Source organism: Nyctereutes procyonoides, unplaced genomic scaffold (assembly GCF_905146905.1).
Source record: "Nyctereutes procyonoides isolate TBG_1078 unplaced genomic scaffold, NYPRO_anot_genome, whole genome shotgun sequence".
NCBI classification, from domain to species: domain Eukaryota; kingdom Metazoa; phylum Chordata; class Mammalia; order Carnivora; family Canidae; genus Nyctereutes; species Nyctereutes procyonoides.
Genome location: NW_026575046.1, coordinates 20,439,496 through 20,461,738, shown reverse-complemented (window position 1 = coordinate 20,461,738; position 22,243 = coordinate 20,439,496). Strand labels below are relative to the sequence as shown.

General features: G+C 39.3%; 1 protein-coding gene across 1 annotated transcript in view; it reads left to right on the top strand.

The window, feature by feature from the left end:
- OXCT1 (3-oxoacid CoA-transferase 1) overlaps positions 1 to 22,243 on the top strand; it is a 124,959-nt gene that overhangs the window by 5,264 nt on the left and 97,452 nt on the right. Inside the window, exons 2-5 of the mRNA XM_055325101.1 lie at positions 2,677 to 2,785; positions 4,298 to 4,388; positions 14,271 to 14,406; positions 17,921 to 18,070. Of these exons, the coding sequence (XP_055181076.1) occupies positions 2,677 to 2,785; positions 4,298 to 4,388; positions 14,271 to 14,406; positions 17,921 to 18,070 (486 nt within the window). The remainder of the gene's footprint in view (positions 1 to 2,676; positions 2,786 to 4,297; positions 4,389 to 14,270; positions 14,407 to 17,920; positions 18,071 to 22,243) is intronic.

Here is a 22,243-nt window from a genome sequence, read left to right as displayed (position 1 = left end):
TTCAGATTTTGCAATTTTCCCAGTTTCATGCAATTGTGGCTGAATTTAAATTTGAAACAGGGTATTTTGTCCCTAAGATTACTGGAATGTGGCCCATTATGTCACACTATTGATTTCTCAGCAAATAGATATCAAATGTCAATATAACCAATAGATAATGAAGGTCAACAAATGTTAACTGAATGTGTGAAAAATGAAAAAAAAATTGAAGTTGGGTATAAATTCTTCATTAACCTGAGCCATTCTCACATTCCCTGTAGACATTTCATTTTTATTTCTTTTAGCTTTTGATTATCTGGATAAATGTGAAATACTTGAGTCTTTTTAAAAATAGTTCTGAAGTATTTTTTTTAAAGATTTTACTTATTTGAGAGAGAGTAAAAGAGCAAGTAGGGGGAAGAGCAAAGGGAGAGGGACAAGGAGACTCTGCGCCCAGTGCAGAGCCCATCATGAGGCTCTAGCTCATGACCCTGAAAACGTGACCTGAACTGAAATCAAGAGTTAGATGCTTAACCAATTGAGCCACCCTGGTGCCCCCTTCTGAGGTAATTTTTTAAGGTGTGGGACAAACATTTCAATAATTTCTGTTTGTAATGAGAAAACTAATTATCAGCCGAAACAAAGGAACAGAATTCCTAACAAGTTTTGTTTTTCCTTGTGAATCCAAAAAGCGTCCTGGATCCGTAGGAGAATGAGTTTTCTTTTGACTTCTCTACAGGACTCATGTTTTGTGGTCAATAGGTAGTTCAGAGTGACTGCACCCCCCTGACTACTTAAGGGTAGATGAGTTCTTTTATTTACTTCCTCCGGCTGAGGCCCTGACTCTTAACCACTTTTTTTTGGCCTTTTTTTTTTGTTTTTTGGTAAGAGATAAGGTTAGCATTTATTTATTTATTGCATGTTTCTGCATCTTTGATTTTTTTCCAATTTTATTGAGGTGTAATGGACAGAACAACATTCTATCAGTTTGAGGTATACAGAGCAATGACTAGATTTGTCCTTCACTGTTTAGAAAAGGTAATGACAGTAGAGTTCTTCATGAAAAAATGGAGTACTCAAAGATTTGTTAATCTGTAAACAATCAAATAAAAGTAGAATAAGATTAAGGACTTTTTTTTTTTTTTAAGATTAAGGACTTTTAAAAAACATGGAGAGGAGCATTTTGTGGTAGAGGATGCTGTGATGAAGGCTAAAACCTGGGATCTGCTCCTGCTTTAACAGTGTTGGGTACATTACAAGATCTTGCTCAGCTTCAGAAACTTGACCTGTGAAATGAATTGTTTAGATTACAGTATGTGTTTTTTTTTTCCTATTTTTGAGAAGATAACCTTGACTTTTTATTTTACGATTCATCTTTTGGCCTCGTTATTGAGGTTTTCGAACTTTTAATTTCCAAGATTTAAAAAAATATATTTGTGTATGTGTGTGTTTAAGCAGACTCCGATAAACACCTTGATACTGAGGATAGGACAGAGCAGTAAGCTCTCTGCAGCTCAAGCTTGTTCCTTGCTAGCTCTGCCTCCACTTATTTCCTGGTGGTGTGCCAGGATAGACCGCTCTGTTTGCCAGACCTGAACCAAGGTTGAATTTAAGGGGACAAAAGTCATCCGTGAAACCTCTGCCTTTGCATGTCTCATTTGACTTTCAGTATCGTCCTCTTGAAATAGGCTTATTAGACACTTTCTGTGAAAGAAATTTATAGAGGAAGAAAAGAGTGCTAGAAACTCAATAATGCCTTTACCTTGATCCCATAGAATGTCTGTCAAAGACTGATAAGGCCGTGTGTGTGAGCTTACATTTACCGACTTGTTAAGGTGACAGCATCTGAGGAGTCAGGAGCCTTTCTCTTCGCTCCCTCTTTTTAGGTTGAATATATAATAAGAATGAAGGAGAGGTGATATTTATTATTATTATGGATGGTTACAACTCAGTCAACTCTAGTTTCTCCTATCCATATTGCGGATGAAATATAAAGAGGGAAACTGTTTAAAACTGATGATGAATGTTCACTAGATAACCTGTTTTGCACCAACTAGATCACTGCGGTATGACTAGCCATGCCTCCCTCACTACTTTTCTCAGCAAATACAAACCTAAAGCCCCATGGGGGAATGGGTCTTTTTGTGTACTGTTCATTATTTGTCCCCTTAGGGAGGCATTTGCTGACCTAAGATTGGGTTAGGGGTCCAAGTATGTATTTGTATTTTGGTCACACTGTATTTGATGTTCTACAGAGCAGCAGTCATGTCTTAATACTTACTAGATGGCAGTAAACAGAAGAAGAATTGACACATAGTACGTTCTCAGTGAGTATTTGTTGACCAAATGCAAGGTTAGCTCATTATCAGAAACTGATGATTGATACCATCATTATGGTGAATTTGAGTCCCAGTTCATCAGCTATCCACTTTCAGTTTTGGCCATATATGACACAGTTTTCCTTTATACAATGGAAGAGAAGACATCCATCGTGATCACAATGGGATTCAGTGATAATCTATGGAGAGAGTATGTCCTTGTTACTCTAAAGATGAATTGCTTGCAGCCCTACTCTTTTTTTCAAAGAGCAGATAGTGAAGTTATCCTTGTATATGTAAAAAGCAAATACGTTGGTATACATGTAAAATATAGTATCTCCAAATGATTTTCACTTACAATTTTTTAAAAATGTTTTAGGGATGTGTTTGCTACTTTTCAACCAGCACACGTCGCCATACCAAATTTTATACAGATCCAGTGGAAGCTGTAAAAGACATCCCTGATGGTGCAACAATACTGGTTGGTGGTGAGTAGTAGTACTGTTTTCCTTTTGGTAATGGTAACGTCCTTATGTTTTTAGCAAAGCAGGGAAATCAGAGTGGCAAAGCTGTGGAGATTAGAAATGCCAATTATTTTATTGCTGATTATTATTTTTATGAATAAAATTTATTGCATATTATGTAATTATTTTATCAGTGTCCTCATCTTGAAAATTTAGCAAGGTTTAGCGCTTAATGTTTTACTTTTTCCTTTTGTGTTTCTTTTTCTATTATTTTGAAAAGCCAAAGCTTTAAATGATGATATCTCATTAATATGTTTGAAAACACTCCTAGATCCTTGGGAATTCTATTTAACTTAAAACATTTGCACTGATCTCATTAGCTCTTACCCAGCCACTCCTTTTGTCATTCCTCATCCTAGGAGATAGAAGGCACATAAGCATCTATCTGTTGTTAAGCTATCTGGGTTCTATTGCTGCACCCTGTTTGGAATGTCTTTTATTTTTTTATTTATTTTGTCTTTTATTTATTTATTTTTTATTTATTTTGTTTATTTTTTAAAAAAGATTTTGTTTATTTGAGAGAGAAAGGAGAGCATGAGCAGGGAAATGGGCAGAGGGAGAAGCAGACTTCTCTGCTGAGCAGGAAGCTTGATGTGGGGCTTGATCCTGGGACCCCAGGATCATGACTCGAGCTAAGGGCAGGTGCCCAACCAACTGAGTCACCTACTTGCTTCTGGAATGCCTTTTAGAACCACTGTCTCACACTCATTAAATTTGCTGCCTGGTTCTTTTTTTTTTTTTTAATTTTTAATTTATTTATTATAGTCACAGAGAGAGAGAGAGAGAGAGGCAGAGACACAGGCAGAGGGAGAAGCAGGCTCCATGCACCGGGAGCCTGATGTGGGATTCGATCCCGGGTCTCCAGGATCGCGCCCTGGGCCAAAGGCAGGCACCAAACCGCTGCGCCACCCAGGGATCCCTGCTGCCTGGTTCTTATAATCTTTTTTGTTTATTTTATTTCTAGGCTTTGATCCCAGGAATCTAGGCTTATTTTTAGCACTGCTGTTCATTCATTCATCCATTCAACTGATCAGTCATTGAATGTTCATTTTAAACTCAATACTATTTGACAAATTGTGGAAGCTATAAAGAAATAAAAGTCATTGTTCTAGGCTTCTGATTCTGCAAAATCTATTCAGGCACATGAAACAAACATGTTGAAAAAAGTTAAAAGGTTGAATTATAAATTTGGGTAGTAGTAGATGTGTAGTTAAGGGCAAGATGTGCAGCATGTAGCCATATTAACTGGTTGCACTTGGCATTCTTATGATTTAAGGATTTGACGGTTATATCTGGTGCTATCTAATGATGCAAAACATTTGGGTAATTACTGAGTTGCTGAGATACAGCTATACATTTCGCTTAGTAGACCTAATAATGTGTTTTGTATTTTTTTTTTTTATGGAAAAAGATAACCTACATTTCCCTAAAAGAATGTTACCATTTTCACAAATTGTTTGTCTTTTTCACTTACAGGTTTTGGGTTATGTGGAATTCCAGAGAATCTCATAGGAGCCTTACTGAAGACTGGAGTCAAAGAGCTGACTGCAGTCAGCAACAATGCAGGGTAAGTGTGCATATTTGTAACATGTGGCTTGAAAAAGATGACACTTCTTTATAATATTCATATAAAATTTATAAATGAAATGAAAATTGTCCGCATGAGCAATATGCACAAGCATCAAAAGGCAGTTTTTAACAAGCTCAAAAGTTGGAGGTTACATTTCTTCAAATATTTTTTTTTTTTAATTTATTTATTTATGATAGTCACAGAGAGAGAGAGAGAGGCAGAGACACAGGCAGAGGGAGAAGCAGGCTCCATGCACCGGGAGCCCGATATGGGATTCGATCCCGGGTCTCCAGGATCGCGCCCTGAGCCACAGGCAGGCACCAAACCGCTGCGCCACCCAGGGATCCCTGTTCAAATATTTTTGATACCACCCTTCATAATCGTACATAAATCAGATTTGCATAAATGTATATCTTAATCTGATATGCTTTTATTTTTCTAAATTTTAAATATATTGTTAAAATATATATACTTTCAATTTGAATCTTGCATTTTATAATTTAGAGACTTCTCTTTATATTACATTATTATAGATCGTTATGTATAGAGGACAATTTCAAACAGTTTGAAATCTGTTTCAAGTTTTTTAGTTATGCCATATTCTAGGGGATATATAAGGATATCATTAATCATTAAAAATGTTGCTGGTTTTGGTGGAAGGAGGAGGATATGCAACCAGCACAGCAGGATCTCCTATCAAAATGGTTAACATAGCCAAAACATTTTAATAATGACATATATATCAAGGTATATTCTGTTATGAAGAAAAAAAGCTACTTCTATATAAGATGATAAATTATCAGCTCTCTCTCAACAATGAAAGACTTTATAGATCTTTAAAAAAAAATTTAAAAATTAGGGGCTCCTGGGAGGCTAAGTTGGCTAAGTGTCTGACTCTTGATCTCAGCTCAGGTCTTGATCTTAGGGTGGTGAGTTCAAGCCAGGCACTAGGCTCCATGTTGGGTGTGGATTGTAGTTGGAAAAAAAAAAGTTAGCTATATTGGCAGTTTAGCCAAGCATCATAAGTACAATTTAGAAAAATAATAATTATTTAGGACATGGACCTGATCCTAAATTTTTGCTCAATTTTCCTTTGTTAAGTTTATTTAAGCTGTTATTTGCATTTCTCACCTTTTCTCTGCATATCCACAGTATTCCCATTTTTCAGGATCCGCCTTGAGTTCCTTTCTGAGTTCCTTTGGATACTTGTAGCTTTTCTCTGTATACCGAATTGTGTTCATTCTCCAATATATATTATGGACTGATTGTTTTGCTTATAGTTTTCTCTTCCCCATTGTGCTGAGCCTCAGGCTCAGTACAGAGTAGTGGAGCTGGATGGGATTGTAGAGATCATCTGTTCCAGTTCCCTCATTTAACAGAGGAAACTCATTTGTAAATAGAGAAGTAACTTGTTCATGGTCACTTGACATTTCTTAAACACATCCTGTGCCACTTGAGCTTACTTTGTATTTATTAAAAATACTTTTGACTATCAGTACTTTGTTTCCAGATAGTTCAGTGCTTACAAGGGATGGTGTAAATCAACATAAATTCTTGATATAGAGTAAATACTGATAACAGTCATCGTTGAACACAAAGAAGGCATTCTGCACATGCTCATTGGCAGTTTATTGTCTTAATTAGGTGGGTTTAAACCCTAGAGGTCTGTAGCAATGAGGGCTTTGTTTTGGCTATTAGAGTCAGATAAATGAGGAAAACTTAACAGCATTGCTTTGTGGGAGAACCAAAGACAGTTGAATTATTGAGTAAATAGAAATTAGAAGTAATAACTGCTTTCTTGGGGCACCTGGGTAGCTCAGTTGGTTAAGCATCTGACTCTTGATTTTGGTTCAGGTCATGATTTTAGGTCCTAGGATTGAGCACTGTGGGCTCTGTGCTTGGAGTGGAGTCTACTTGTCTTTCTCTGCTCCCCCTCCTTAATACTTTTCATTTAGAAAAAGGCCTTTTATGGAAGGATCTGCCTGTGTTGGAAGACTTTCCAAAGCTAGGGACTTCTGATTGTCTGTTTTTGTTTTCTTTCTTTTTTGATTATCAACCTTTTGACCATGAGGTACCACTCACCTTGCTGTGGAGTATTAACTATTATCTTGATGAGAAAAACCTTCTCCCCTAGGATCACTCAGATAAATCAGTACTTTGATATGGATTGATTAGGAAGGTAGGAAAAATTGAAAACATGCTTTTCATTGATTTTTTAAACGACTTTACATAAATTACAAACCTGTATGAACCAAAAATTTTGCAGTAAACTATATATGTCAACGAATTAAATTAGAGAAGGGAAGAACAGATGTATTAATCACGCTCATTTCCTCATGACAAAATTATTTTTTTTAAAGATTTTTTTATTCATTCATGAGAGACAGAGAGAGGCAGGGACATAGAGAAGCAGGCTCCTTTTAGGGAGCCTGATGTGGGACTTGATCCCAGGACCCTGGGATCACGACCTGAGCCAAAGACATGTAAACACTAAGCCACCCAGGTACCCCATGGCAAGATTATTTTAGATTATAGTTCTTCAAAGTGGGAATTGAGACAGCTCCTAGGACAGCCCGGCTTCCATGTGGAAGCCTAGTTAAGTACTATGTGATAATATATGTGTGTCTGTGCTGGTGATTGCAGTACTATTACTTTTATGTGGTATTACACAAATCAGCTATGGGAATTTTATGAGGACCCAATGAGCAGTTTTCCCCTACACCAGTGGTTTTGAACCACTAGATAAAGGCAGGTGGCTTCTTTGCTGTGCTGTCTCCATTATTTGTTGAGGCAGCTGCAGCTCTGAATGGAGAACTGTAGGCCAACTTGTCTGATTATAAGCATTTCCCCAAGATTAGATTATTTTGTCTAATAGTGGAGGACTAACCACTTCCTGGGATGTATACTTGAACTTCTCTGCTCAGCTCATGGAAGGGAGTATTCACTTGTTCCATATAACTGTGTCATAAATTAATGCTCTATCCAAATATACCATTTTCTTTTCTTTTGATAGTCTTGTTATTATCAGAGTAAATATAAACTGTAACTGAGATTTAAGTATGTCTAAAATGAGAAGAAACAAGAAAAATACAATTTGGTAAATAGTTGCAAATTCATTTGTATTAGAATTTTGTTTTGACAAGAATTTCCAGTTAATGAGATTTTAGATTCAGAAAAAGAAAAATATTTGTGGAACATTTATGTCTCCCATGAAATATTGTTTTGCTTTACATGAATATATCTCTTTATTAATTCTTGGCTTTAGACTTCTTTTAACCACTAAAATGTTTGAAATCTGCGTTTGTTGTACTATAAGAGAATGGTCAAATCTCTCCTTAGGTGTACTAGGAAAATGTTGGCTCCTAAATAAAGGCAAGCAAGGTAATCTCTTTGAAAGTCCATCAAGATTATCTTCGATATCAAATAACTGCAAGATGTTTTAATATAACATGTCTGTTAGAAAGGGCATGTTTCTCATTTGCAAAAGATGACATGTGTCTGTCTTCTTTCTTTATATTGTAAAGGCTTTGCCTTTTTTATTTTTGTATCATCAGTGTCTGATCCACAGTAAAGAAGGGATGCATGTTTGCTGAATATGTGAATTGAGAAGTATGTGGCAAGAAAGACACTCTTATTATAAGCTACCCAACAGCATGTTTTGAGGCATAAATACTAACTCTATACCTGGTCAGGGAGTAGCTTGGGCTGAGCATCTTAAGCACTGCTTGGTTGCCATACCAGGTTGCTAGTCCAAAAAGAGAGCAAAGCCAAATATAGCTAGTTTCCAGAGCCAAGATCAACAAATAAAGAGAGGTCATCTCTAAACAGAGCCAAGTTCAAATGTGTTGAAAAGCCAAACAGATCCATGAGAGAGCGGTTGGAAAAATCTCTGAAGTCAGTGAATTGGGCAGGTACATTCTGGTGTATCATGTGGACCTATATACATGGAGGGAGTTTAAAGTATTTGAAACTACAGAAAGCAACTGGACTGTATTCACTCTCATGGATTATTTTATTGTAATGACTTTATTTAGATAGGGCTCCGGAGCATATCAATGGTACTCTCATATTGGGTAACTGAAGAGAGTTTACCAAAGGGACTCTCTTTAAAGGAAAGGTCAGGTTGAGGGAAAACAACATGAGTATTGAAGTACCCTGAGTTAGTAACAGGAGAGCGCTTACCACCAGCCTTAGGCCTGAAGAGTGAGGGGAGGAAGCTGCCAACACCTGCAGGTAAGCTTTACAGAGAGGGCTGTCCTGTGTGCTGCAGCTTGCCAGGGAGGGAGTTGGGGGGATCGAAATCCTGACATCCTTCTCGCACCTGAATCCCTTGCCATAGGGCAAGGGATTCAGTCTACACATCAGCCGTTCTAGCATAGGGCAAGCTGGAGATTGGCAAATAGAAAATATCCAGCATAAGGATGCGGTGATATTTATTTTTTGTTAAGGATGAGCCAGTGAGGAGGAGGAAAGTGAAATCAAGTAATAAATTCATTCAACAAATGTTCCATAAGTGTTTGTGTAGTACCTCTATATGTTGTGTAGGCTTTTAGGTGGTTGGGAGTACAGCGGGGAACAAAACAAACCAAGTTCCCTGCCTCATGGACCTTATGTGCCAGTGTAAGGAGAGGCAGACAATAAATAGCAAACACAACAAATAAGTAAAATTTCCACTATGTTAGGTTATAGTCTATGGAAAAAAAAAAGAAAAAACAAGAAGGGGACTGGAAGGATGAAAGTGGAGGGGCAGGTTTCAGTATAAAATCCGGCAATAAGGGAAGGACTTGTTGAGGGGACAGTTGACCAGAGACTTGAAAGAAGTGAGGGGTGATTCTCTTCTGGGGAAGAGTTTCAGAGACAGAGAAAGGCCAGTGCAAAGGCCCTGGGCAGTATGCCTGGTGTGTTTGCCGGGATAGCGAGGAGGTCAGCAGAAGAACAGCGAGCAAAAGGGAAGTGGGAGGAATGAGGTCTGAGATGTCAGGAGCATCCCATCTCTGGGGCCCTGCAGGGCTGCTCTAGAGACCTCTGCTTTTACATGAGTCGATGAATGCCATTGCAGCGTTTGGGCAGAGCAGTGATGTGACTGGACATATTTTGTTTTGTACTTAATCGTTTTGGCCACCATTTTGTGAGTGGATTACAGGGGGCAGGAGTAGAAGCAGAGGAGGTGGCTATATTTAGGCAGGAGATGGTGTAGGTCACACAGGAGGAAGTGAGAAATACTTCCATTCTGAATGGATTCTGAAGATATAGTCAGGATTTTCCAATCTAGTTGGTAGTGTGAGAGAAGGGACAGATCACTCCATTACTTTTTTACTAAAGATCTGCAAGGATGGGAAAGGTGGGGCATGCTGCAGGAGCCGCTGAAGTTAGGAGAGTGGAATTGTTCACCTGAAGAACTGAAGGCCCGGCAAGGTATTAATTAGAGGTAGGTAAAAAACAGTGAGAAGGCATAGTTTATGAAGTGTGGGGAACTAATTTTCCAACAGAGACAGGTAATCTGTAGTGATGTGGAGCCCTCTAGTGGACAAGCATATTATTAATCTTCCAAGAATTCTCTGCATATATCACAAGTACACCCTGGAAAATACCTGTTTGGGCTTTAGTTTTCTTCTGAAACAAGCAAGAATCAATCATGTAGGCATTCCTTTTATATTCATGGTGAATCAGAAACATTATTAGATTCAGAATTGGAAGGTTAGAACTATAAACAAGTTTAGCAAATGGTTGACGGTTACCTGGACTACGTTAAGGTATTCAGTGTGTCTGGACCTCCTGGTCTAGGTTGAAATGGAATTGGCTTGGAAATGATACATCCTGGGAGGTAGGAGTCTGTTGAGTGGGGATGGGCACGTGTGGGCATGAGGAGTGTGAGGATGGACAGTGAAGCGAAAGTGGGAGAAAAGGAGGTTGTTAGGAGAAATGTCCATGGTTTGTCACACAGGGTACCGTACCGTCCCTCTCCAGGTCAAACATGGTGTGTCACTAGGAATTGTAGACTAATATCCCACCAGTCCATTCTCACACTGTGTTCCACTGCCAAAGCCAGAATTCTGGAGTGGGTCAGCCTCTACATCAGGATGGGCAACAAACCTATGACTTCTTTCTCCCCAAATAGTCCTTGAATTGTCCCATTTCTCTATTCCTATTGGGGCTACCTTAGTTCACACCCTCATCTTTGCCTGTTTGGATAATTTCAAGCCTCTTAACTGATCTCCCGGCCTTTTCTCACTGAATCTCTCCCAATTAATTATACACTCTCTTACTTTCTACTTAAAATTATCCACAGGGTGTCCCATATCCTTCAGGATGTAATAGTCATTTCTTGGTGTGGCTCACGCAACAGGTCGCACGCTGGCCTGCCTTCTACCTCTTTTGCTCACTTCTGCTTCCAGTCCACACTACAGTCACACTTAATACGGAGCCCGTCAGACCACTGTGCACCTTTGTGAAGCTGCCCATCTGCGTTTCTGGCTCACTGCTTCCACACTCTACACTGCTCTCAAAATAATTTTCTTCAGCTCTGTTCAAGTGTCGTTTTCCCTGAGCCTTTTTCCGGACCTCTTTCTCCTCTCAGTTGGGCGACCTTCAGTGTTCTCATTGCACTTGATGCAGACCTCTCTTGGCATGTCTCTCCTTCTGTTGTAATTATAGGTTTACATGTTTATCCCTTCCGCTCTCAGAGTTTCCCCTGGCCCAGGACCTTACATACTAGGGGCAATAAGAACTTAGTCAAGGACTGTTGGGTGAGTGAACCGTGTAGATGACACGAGCTCCATAGGGGAAAGGCCTTTGGAGCACTTGGGATTAGGAGGGAGAGATCATAAATGATGGCTTCTGTTTCTGGGAGGCACTCTGGCTTTGTCACTATGTTTCTATCTTTAAAAAATACTTTACCATGGACTCCTGGGTGGCTCAGCAGTTGAGCCTTTGCCTTTGACTTGGGTCATGATTCTGGAGTCCCAGGATGGAGTCCCGCATGGGGCTTTCTGCATGGAGCCTGCTTCTCCCTCTGCCTGTGTCTCTGCCTCTCTCTCTGTGTCTCTCATGAATAAATAAAATCTTTTAAAAAAAATGCTTTGCCATAGTATATAATAAAGAGTAATACAAAAATATGATCCTGTCACAGATACAAAGTTTGAAGGATTTTTACAGGCTGCTGACCTGTGTAACCAGCCCCAAGTTCTTTAAATGGAACATGACTGGTACCGTAGAAGGTCTCCCTCACACTCCTGCGAGTCACTGTTTTCCTTTCCCACCACTGAACTTAACTATTATCCTCATTTCTGATCTTATCCATTAGTTTTGTGTGACTTTGAACTTCATGCAAAAGGAATAATTCACTAAATACTCTTTTGTGGTTCTTTGACTCAACATTTTGCATGTGGGAGTCCTCCATCCTTGCCAGGCGTTGTAGCTGATTCCTTGTCACTGCTGTGGAGTATTCCATTGTGTGCTCCCACCATAGTTTGTTCTGTGGTAGAGTAGTCCTGCCTATGTCTCTGCATCTCTCACAGATAAATAAATACAATCTTAAAAAAAATGTGGTTGGGATCATTTGACATTCCCCTCTTCTGTATGAGAGTGCTGGGTATTCTTGCCAACGCTTGGTAGTTCCTTCTTTTTTTTTTTTTTTTTAAGATTTTATTTATTTATTCATGAGAGACACAGAAAGAGAGACACAGAGACACAGGCAGATGGAGAAGCATCTCTCCAATGTGAGACTCGATCCCGGGACTCCAGGCATCCCAGTTCCTTCTTATTTTATTTTATTTTATTTTATTTTATTTTATTTTATTTTATTTTATTTTATTTTATTTTATTATGTTTTTGTTTTTTATTTTTTATTTTATTTTATTTGTTCATGATAGACATAGAGAGAGAGAGAGAGGCAGAGACACAGGCAGAGGGAGAAGCAGGCTCCATGCAGGGAGCCCGACGTGGGGCTCGATCCCAGGACTCCAGGATCACGCCCTGGGCCAAAGGCAGGTGCTAAACCGCTGAGCCACCCAGGGATCCCCTCCGTTTTTTTTTATATATATATTTAACTATTCTTTTATGTTTACAGTAGTGTCTCTGTGGTTTTCACCATATTTTTTTTTTAACTAGTTTTATACCTTAAGTATACTTCATTACCTGAGAAGTGCTTTCTTTAAGTGGCTAGAGTAGTTTTGAAACTCTTGAAGAGCAGGATAAAGTGGAAAGGTATTCAGTCAATTATTAATCTGTCACATTGACTTTGCTTGAGATTCTAGGTTTGGGGACCCTGGGTGGCTTAGTGGTTGAGTGTCTGCCTTTGGCTCAGGATGTGATCCCAGGGTTCTGGGATCAAGTCCCACATAGGGTTCCCCACAGGGAGAGTACTTTTCCCTCTGCCTGTGTCTCTGCCTCTCTCTCTGTCTCTCATGAATAAATAAAATCTTTTTTAAACAAAAGAAATTCTAGATTTATTTTGCTTTGGAAAAGAATAGAAATAAAATAGGCACAGACTTAGAAACCTTCACTTAATGAAAAAAGCCAACAGTACATGCACCATTTCTAAGAATAAATTGAACTCCGATGTGTCAATGTAGGCTTATCCTGTGTAACAAAATGTACCACTCTGGTGAGTGATGTTGAGAATAGGGTAGGCTGTGCATGTGTGGGAGCAAGGGTATATGGGGAATCTCTGAACCTTCCTCTCAGTGTTGTCATAAGCCTAATGTTGCTCTAAAAAAATGTAGTCTTAAATGAAAAAATCTTAAAAAGAATGAATTGAACTCCAACTTAGGTAGAGGTACTAAACTATATTACATGTAACTTAGCAGATAACAGCATTATTCTTGCTGCCTGTAAACTTTTCACTGATTTGTGATTAATTTCCTGATTTTTTATTTTTTTATTTTTTAATTTTTTATTATTTTTTTTAATTTATGATAGTCACACACACAGAGAGAGAGAGGCAGAGACATAGGCAGAAGGAGAAGCAGGCTCCATGCACCGGGAGCCCGACGTGGGATTCGATCCCGGGTCTCCAGGATCGCGCCCTGGGCCAAAGGCAGGCACCAAACCGCTGCGCCACCCAGGGATCCCAATTTCCTGATTTTTTAAATTAAAAATATTTAAGCATTTTTAAATCTTCAGCTAAATATCTATGATAAAGGAAAAGTGTTCATAGTTATTTACGATTTGGGTCTGTATTTCCAATGTATGCTGTTCTTTTCTAATTTAATTTACTTATTTATTTCAAAGAGTGTGCTTGGGCTCTCATGAGAGGGGTAGAAGCAGAGGGAAAGAGAATCTCAAGGAGACTCCTCCCTGAGCACAGAGTCGGATACGGGGCTCAATCTCACAGACTCTGAGATCGTGACCTGAGCTGAAATCAAGAGTCCGATACTTAACCAACTGAGCCACCCAGGTCCCCCCTGTTCTCTTTTTTAAATATGAGAATGCCTTGTTCACTTTTTAGGACAGAATGAATTCCTCTGTTTGGAGCCAGTGCAGGTTATTAGAGTGGCATTGCCTTTGCATTTACATTTTTTTTTCATAGCAGAGGGCAAGATCCAGTTTGCTCGTCTTCTACACTAGTATTACTTGGGAGCAGTGGAAAGAGTGAAAGGTGCAGGGCAGACTTTTAGGATTGGAGTGGATTTGAATACCAGCTACATCACTTACTACCCAGGATATCTGTGGGCAGAAATCACTGAAAGGCTTTTGAGCTTAGTTTCCTCAGCTGTAAATTTAATATAGTGACCTTGCAAGATGGGAAAGAATATGGGTTAAATGCCCAGCAGAGGGGATTCCTTTAAAGTAATAATATTTTATGTTTTTGGAAGTCAGGGATATTAGTGTTCTATCCAATGCTCCTTTGACTGCAAGTTGCTTGCATTTTTCTTCTAGGGTTGACAACTTTGGCTTGGGCCTTTTACTTCGATCCAAGCAGATAAAACGCATGGTCTCTTCGTATGTGGGAGAAAATGCAGAATTTGAACGACAGTACTTAAGTGGTGAATTAGAAGTAGAGCTGACACCTCAGGTAAGAAAATTTCTCTGCTCCTCTTTTACAGTAGTAACTTATCTTAAAATTTATCCTTTTCCCCTCTAGGGATTTTCTTTTGCAAGAGAGGTAAGGCAGAGAGGATGCGATTTTGCCAAAGAAATTTGTTTGTAGGTCACACCTGTTGACTACTAGAGGACTAGTATTTTCTATTGCTGTGCACCAAAAAAAGGGAGGAATTTCTAGTAAAAATGCCTAGGCTACAGGATAAATTTTTAAGTTTGGCACTAGGATGTCTTGTGCTGGTAGTGTGCAGTAGGACTTGCTAAAATGCTTGAGTATTGTCCTAAGAGTCGGTTCCTATGAATCATAGAGTTAGAAAACCATGAGGAATATGCTCCTGCTGAGACATCAGGAAGGTGAAGTCCATGGAGAGTAAAAGTGACTACGTCACAGAATAAGTGCCAGAGTCAGAGCTCAGGTCTCCAGGGGTTTGATGTCCTTACCAAGCAAGCAGTTACTGCAGTTAACTCTAGCCAGTTTCCACTCATTTCATATTCTACATCTTAACTGGTTCAAGAGTTTGTCATAGAGAAAACTTTCTGAAGCCATTTGGGTAAAACAAGGGCCTACAGGTTATATGCTTTGGTCTTCTAACTTGACATCATCTGTCTTCATCTCTGAAATTGAACCTACCCCTTTATTTTTGTCAACAGAATTATCACCACTAACTTCACTAGATTGGTGATAACGTGATAGAGCAGAGTTTTAAAAATTAGTAAGTAACTCCCAGGAAATGCTTGTCTAGAGAGAGCATGCAGGGGAGAACTTTTCTACTGAGGCTTCACAGCATAACTCAGGTCATACCTAATCCCTCTGCAGTGTTGGCACCTGTGCTTGTCATAGCTTTGCACTGTGCCTGGTATTTATCCAGTTTTCATTGAAAGTTTTTTAAAAATAACAAAAGGTATCCTGTCTTAGTCTACTTGTGCTGCTATGACAAAATACCACAAACTGGGTGGCTCAAACAAGAGGGAGTGGTTTCTTATTGTTCTGGAAACTGGGAAGTACAAGATCAAGGTACAGGCTGACATGATTCTTGGGAGAGGGGAGGAGGGGGAGGGAGAGAGAAAGAGGATGCCCTTGTGTGAGTACTCTGGGGCCTCTTATTATAAGACCCTAACCTTTTGGGACAGGGCCCTACCCTTATGACCTCATTTAACCTCATTAATCTCCATAAAGGCCCTGTCTCGAAATACAGTCACGTTGGGGGTTAGGGCTTCAACATATGAATTTGGGGTGGGAGGGGGGCACAATTCAGTCCATAGCATATATTTTTCCTCTCCACATTGTAGGTTCAGGTGCGATTTCCTTTGGGTTCTGGAGTCTTTGAAAATTAATCTTTGAATTACTTCTATTATCTATTATCTTTTGCATTATCCCTTATTTTTTCAGAGGGCATATAAATGGAAGTTCCTTAGGGTTTCTTTTATATTCCTTTCTTATTTTTGTTTTTTTAAAGATTTTTATTTATTTATTCATGAAAGACAGAGAGAGAGAGAGAGAGAGAGAGAGAGAGAGGCAGAGACACAGGCAGAGGGAGAAGCAGGCTCCATGCAGGGAGCCCGACGTGGGACTAGATCCCGGGACTCCAGGATCACTCCCTGGGCCGAAGGCAGGCGCTAAACCGCTGAGCCACCCAGGGATCCCCTCCTTTTTTTTTTTCTTTTAAGATTTTATTTATTTATTCATGAGAGACAAAGAGAGGCAGAGACACAGGCAGAGGGAGAAGCAGGCTCCCTGCGGTGAGCCCGGTGCGGGACTCGATCCCAGGACCCCAGGATCATGACGCTGAACCACTGAGCTACCCAAGAGCCCCTCTTTTATATTCCTTCTTTAAGCTTAGAGACGTCAGTGTCTCTTTCCCTGTCTAGTGGCAGGTAAATAAACATTACATTAGCTCTGATAACTTGTTTTGCAGCCTGTGAACCAGAAAAGTGTTGATAAAATGGTAAGGATTAGGATTCCCTTTGGGATTTGCATGTAGGTGTTGGCGGTAACTGCAGGGAGCCTCTGTTGAAATTGACCACCTTTTTTTTTTTTTTAAGATTTTATGTATTTATTCATGAGAGACAGGGAGAGAGAAAGAGAGAGAGAGAGAGAGAGAGAGAGAGAGAGGCAGAGACACAGGCAGAGAGAGAAGCAGGCTCCATGCAGGGAGCCCAACAAGGGACTCCATCCCGGGTCTCCAGGATCAGGCCCTGGGCCAAAGGCGGCGCTAAACCACCGAGTCCCCCCGGGCTGCTCAGAAATTGTCCACTTTTAGGTCCTTGCCAAATGGGACAGAGACGAAGTATTCAAGGAGGGTAAACATAAAAAATATCTTACAGTAGGGAGGGTTGTTATGGTTGACTTGATTATTTAATTTTATGTATGTTATTAACTCAAAATACAGTACAAAACAGAGTTATTTCTATTAGATAGAATAGAGAAGCTGTTGGCTGGAAGATTGTCAGTTATGCCTCATATCCTGCCTTCCTCAGATTATCCCATGTACTTTGATGACTCTGTGTCTGAAGTCCCATCTTTTAGTTTCTGCTTTAAATTTAGTATTTAAAGGACCCAGTTAAAGTAGAAAATTGTTTTCAGGTTGAGATAATTTTAACATACTATTACTAATACTGAAACCAATTCTTACTACTGATTGACCAGTCAGTTATGTAGTGTGAATATGATGTAATTAGACCAAAACAGGTTTCAGTGTTAGGGTGGGTGTCAGGAAATATTCAGGGCCAGAGGTATTCCCCAATGGGAAAGCAGTTAGAGGTGAGAGAGAGCTAGGAAATTAGGTTTGAATCACTGGTACCTAGGGAGGGGGTAAAGATGATCAAAAGAAGGTGCAAAGAACTTTGCAAAAACAGTACATTCTACTCTGAGATAAAATTTGAAGTACTCTTAGCTTTTAGAAACCAAATTAGCTGTATGTTCTCTTCGCCTAACTTTGGATTTTTCACTAGTCAGATAATGTAGTAGATAAAATGCTTATAAGAATGTTTTAGAATAAACTCTAAGTAAATGAACGGATTTCATTATTATTTATAATAACGGTAGTGTTATTCATGATAAGGTCAGGCTATATATGTACATATGTCACACAGTAAAACACAATTTAAACACATGTTTTAAAATACATATGGTTAAAGTGACATACTTCAGATTTGAAAATTGATTTTAAAATACTACAAACAGATTGACATAGAATATGATGTCAGGAGAGCAGTGGGAGACCAGAAAGCTGTGAACACAATTATACAAAGAAGGAGTTACATTTGAATGTGGATTAAGAATTGAGAGATTGTTATCTAGAGGGACAATACTTGTTTTCAACTAATCTAGCATATAGTGTTAGTGAAATACACTAATATGCAATACTAGGTACTATTTAGAATGCTAAACTTCTAGAGAAAGGAACCATGTCTGTAAATGTTCCTATATCCACATACAGAAGTACACTTAATGAACTTTTTATGATGTGTTGGTTGCTCACTTGCAGGGCACGCTTGCAGAGCGGATTCGTGCAGGTGGGGCTGGAGTTCCTGCATTTTACACCAGCACCGGGTATGGGACCCTGGTGCAACAAGGAGGGTCCCCGATCAAATACAACAAAGATGGCAGCATTGCCATTGCCAGTAAGCCCAGAGAGGTAAGAAGTACCCTCATCCAGGTAACACTGGGATACCTCTTTCAGCGTAGACTTCCAGGTGGACTCAGTGGGTAGATAGAATACAATTACCTCTGTGTGAGAAGAGACACTGTCCTTCATTTATGTGCATATGCTAGGTACAATTTCTAGCTAAAACAGAGCATCTGCCAGTAATTAAAATCACATAGAGAAACCAGAATAAATAAATGAGAAGAAACAAAACTGAAATCTATAGAAGATGTGTGAGTCAAGATTAGTTTTATGGTAGGTTTTAACAAATGTAGGAGCATTTATAACTTCTGATTATGCTTATGTGAAAAAGAGAGTAGATGTATCATTGTATCGTAGTAAACTTATTCTCAAGCCCCTTCTGGATGTGGATGAAGGAGGAAGAAAAAGCCAAAGACATCACAAGTTTATTTACCATTTTGAAAAGCAAGGGGCAGTTGTAATTACATAATAAAATAGAGCATTTGTTCTTCATTTTATATACTGGACATACTTGAGCTAACTGAATAATTTAGTTTTATTTAAAGTGTTGGGAGGTTGGCATATCTTTCTACCAGGTAACTTCACTCACATATTAGAAAAGAACAGACCTCTAGATAGATACTTCAGAAACTCAGATTTGAGTCAGTTGTAAAAATTACACAGCCCAGTATTCCATTACTGTAATTTTAGTCCTTCTCCCTGGCCACACAGCTCAAGAGTGTTAGTGCAGGCTGCAGAAATACTGTGCATAGCTCAAAGGAAATGACAGCTTCATAATCAAAGGATCTCTTAAACCACTTGCTTATAGCGATTTTTATAAATTTTTTTTTTTTGCTTATAGGGATGTTAGCTCTGCACCTCCATGTTATGAGAGAAGATAAAAGGTCATCGAACATGCCCCTTGCTGTTCAGCGTTTGTCTCTAGCAGTGTCCTCCATCTGGAGCTTTGCCTTTCTGCTTAGAGTGACCTATATTGACTCAAAGCTTTGATTAACATTTTTTTTTATATTCTATCTTGCTTCTCTCTCTTTACTGCCTAATGGGGTTCAAAAAATTTTTGGCAAATAAGACAGGAGCCTAATTATTAAAATGGATCTTAGTAATGTAGATAATGATGCCTAGAAAAATTGGGTTAATACCTTGAGAGTTTGCTAGAAGTTAGAGCGTTAACTCACCCTGGGAAAACATAGGATAGACTAGAGTCTGTCCTGAATGCCTGGATTCATTTTTGTCTGGAGTCAGATGCACAAATCTAGTAGTTTTGTACTTTTATCTGAATTACCCTAGGAACATGACAAATAATTTCTTAAAATGATTGCTGTTAGCTCTATTTCTCCTACTTATGGTAGGAAGAGGAGGTGAGTAAATCTTTTAATTCAGTGGTATTTACTGAGATCCTACTCTTTGTCAGGCACTGGCCCAAGTATAGTTAGAAAGGGTGATGATCTAGACCAAGTGTGCCTGCTAGTGGAGGAACTAACAGAATGAATTCATAAACATATTTTGTTAATAACGAAAATGCTATGAAGAAAAATCAAGTAGGGTAAGGGCAGAGAGAATGCTCACTGCAGGGAAGTGGTGTTCCAGATTGGGTAAGGGGAAACCTCTCTGAGAAAGTGACAGTTGATAGAGATCTGAATAAAACAGGAGAATGAGTGAGCAAAGATTATAGGGTTGTGCTCTGGTCAGAAGGAAGAGGAAGGACAAGGTCCTGAGGCAGGCTAGCCCTGTTTGTAGAACAGCAGGGCAGCAAGACAAGAACAGAATGAATGAGGCAGAGAGCAGTAGGATGAGAGGCTGAAGGGGGGGAGGTGTGAGAGCCAGATCACATGAGTTGGGTTTTACTGAGTGGTGAGGGCACAGTAGAGAGTTCACAGGAGAATGAAGTGGTCTGAGTTACATTTTGGAGGGATCACTGTGGCTGCCAGGTGGAGAGTTTTTGGGAAGGTTCCAAGAGCAGAAGCAGTGAGAGGGATTAAGATGCTGTTGTATTGACCCAGGTGGGCAAGGAAGTGGTTTAGACTGAGGTGGTTAACAGTGGAGCTTGTGGGAAGTGGTTGGAATAAGGACATATGTTGATAGCAGAGCCAGCAGGATTTACCAGTGCATTGGTTGTGGGGCATGAGGAAGAACAAGAACCATGCATGCTGCTTATGAGATGGACAACGTATGGGAGTAATCCCAAGAGCCTTGTTTAGGACTGGATGTATTTGAGACATCCTCTAGGCTTCAGCAGAAGTTGCTCCGTAGTCTCCAGCTTGTCTCCAGCTTGGGGAGGGTTTAGAGCTGGAATACGAGCTTTGGAGTCTTCAGCATCTAGTATTTAAATCTGTGGGACTAGCTGAGTGTCTAGGGCTGTATTACAAGCAGTGGATACCTCCTTTGCATTTAAGAAGTGGGAAGAGGAAAAGAAGCAGCAAAGAAGAATGGGAAAATGTTTAGTGAGTGAAGAGAAAAGCAAGGGGAGTCTAGTAACTTGAAAGACAAGGGAAATTTTACAAAAGAGGAAGTGATCAGTTGTGTCAGAGTGAGAAGTGGGACATTGGCTTTAGAAACATGGAGGTCATTGGTGACCTTAAAGAATTTTTCTGAAAGAGAGGATTTTTTCTGCATTGATGGGAATTTGATTGGAATGGATACAAGAAAGGGCTGAAAAAAAGGGGGGAGGTGGTGACCAGGAAACCTACAACTCTTTTAAGTGAGTGTAATAGCTAAATAGCTAGTGTGACAAAACCAATCCTTTCCCTGTTTTAAAATTTTAGAATGGCTGGCATAAGCAGCTGCTGGTTTGTAGATCCATCAGGAAATGCTATAATTGGAATAGGGAAAAAAAAAAGTCAGTTTTTTCACATTGCCTTGGATTAGCATATATTTAGATCTTTATGAAGTTTTCTAGATCTGTATACAACATAACATTACCTGTCATCAGTCATCATTGTTGTTGGCAGTAATGACTTTGAAATACATAAAACTCTTTAAAAAGCTACGTATTGATGTACAGTTTATAAATATCCTTCATATGATTTGTCTAAATTTCGTGTTAACAAGATTCTCCTTTAAAAAAAAAAAACAGATTCTCCTTATTCAGTGATCCCATAAATTCACTGGAGAGTGGGGTAAGGTCTTTAAGGAAGCTGTTCTTTAAGAAAGGATTTCTGCTTTAAACCGTAGTTGAAGAAAAGTCAATACACCAAACTTTCTCCTGAAGCTTCCCCTGGTATGCATGCTGTTTGTCCACTAGAGGGTGCAGTACGAACGAGGATGGGGCTATGCCTTCCCAGGCCTGGGTCATGTGTAGGATGGATGTGTAGTATTGGCGTTGTTTCCTCTCTTCTTTGTTTGAAATCCCAGAGCTAAATCCCTGAGAAGAAAAGAGGAACAAAATGCCATGGCATAGTTTTACTTTATGATTCCTCTCCCCTCTTCCACCTCTATCTGTAGTACAATTAAAAGGCAATGCATATACAAAAATCAATAGCATCCATTAAACCAGTAATGACAGAAGAGGAGGTATAATAGAAGAACATAGAATACTCATAGTAGCATCAAAAACCATGAAGTGCCTATGAATAAACCTAAAGAAAATATATACAAAGCTTTTTTGGGAAAAATTAAAAGCAATTCAAAGAGGTAAAAGAAGACTTCAAAAAATGTGGGCATATGTTCTGCTCACAGGTGGAAAGATATGGTATATCAGTTCTCCAGTTTCATCTGCAAATTCTAGGAATTCCAATTAAAATTTCAACAGATGGTTATAGATTAATTAGGAGAGATGAATAGATTTTTGTAACTATTTTGTGTTCAAAATACATTGGCCATTTTATGCAACTTACATAGTTTTGGTTCCCCCTCCCCTGAAGTGGAAGGAAAGATGGGCTATTTTTCATGTTCTGTGTATATAACTTATGCACACAAATAATAAAATGAGTGCTAACCTACAGTCTATGCCTTAAGCATATAGAACTTCTAGTTCCTCAAGTTTACCAAGCTCTTTCTTGCTGCTGAGTCTTTGCACATGCTGTTCCCTCAGTTCCCCTTCCGCCACTTTGACTAAATCCTAGTTGCCTACCACTAGTCACCCTTGAGATCTCCATTTAGATTGTTCTGTCTCTGAGAAACCTTCTCTGACTAGATCTGTATCCTTATTGTCTGCTTCTGTCAGGGCATATAACCATGGCCAAC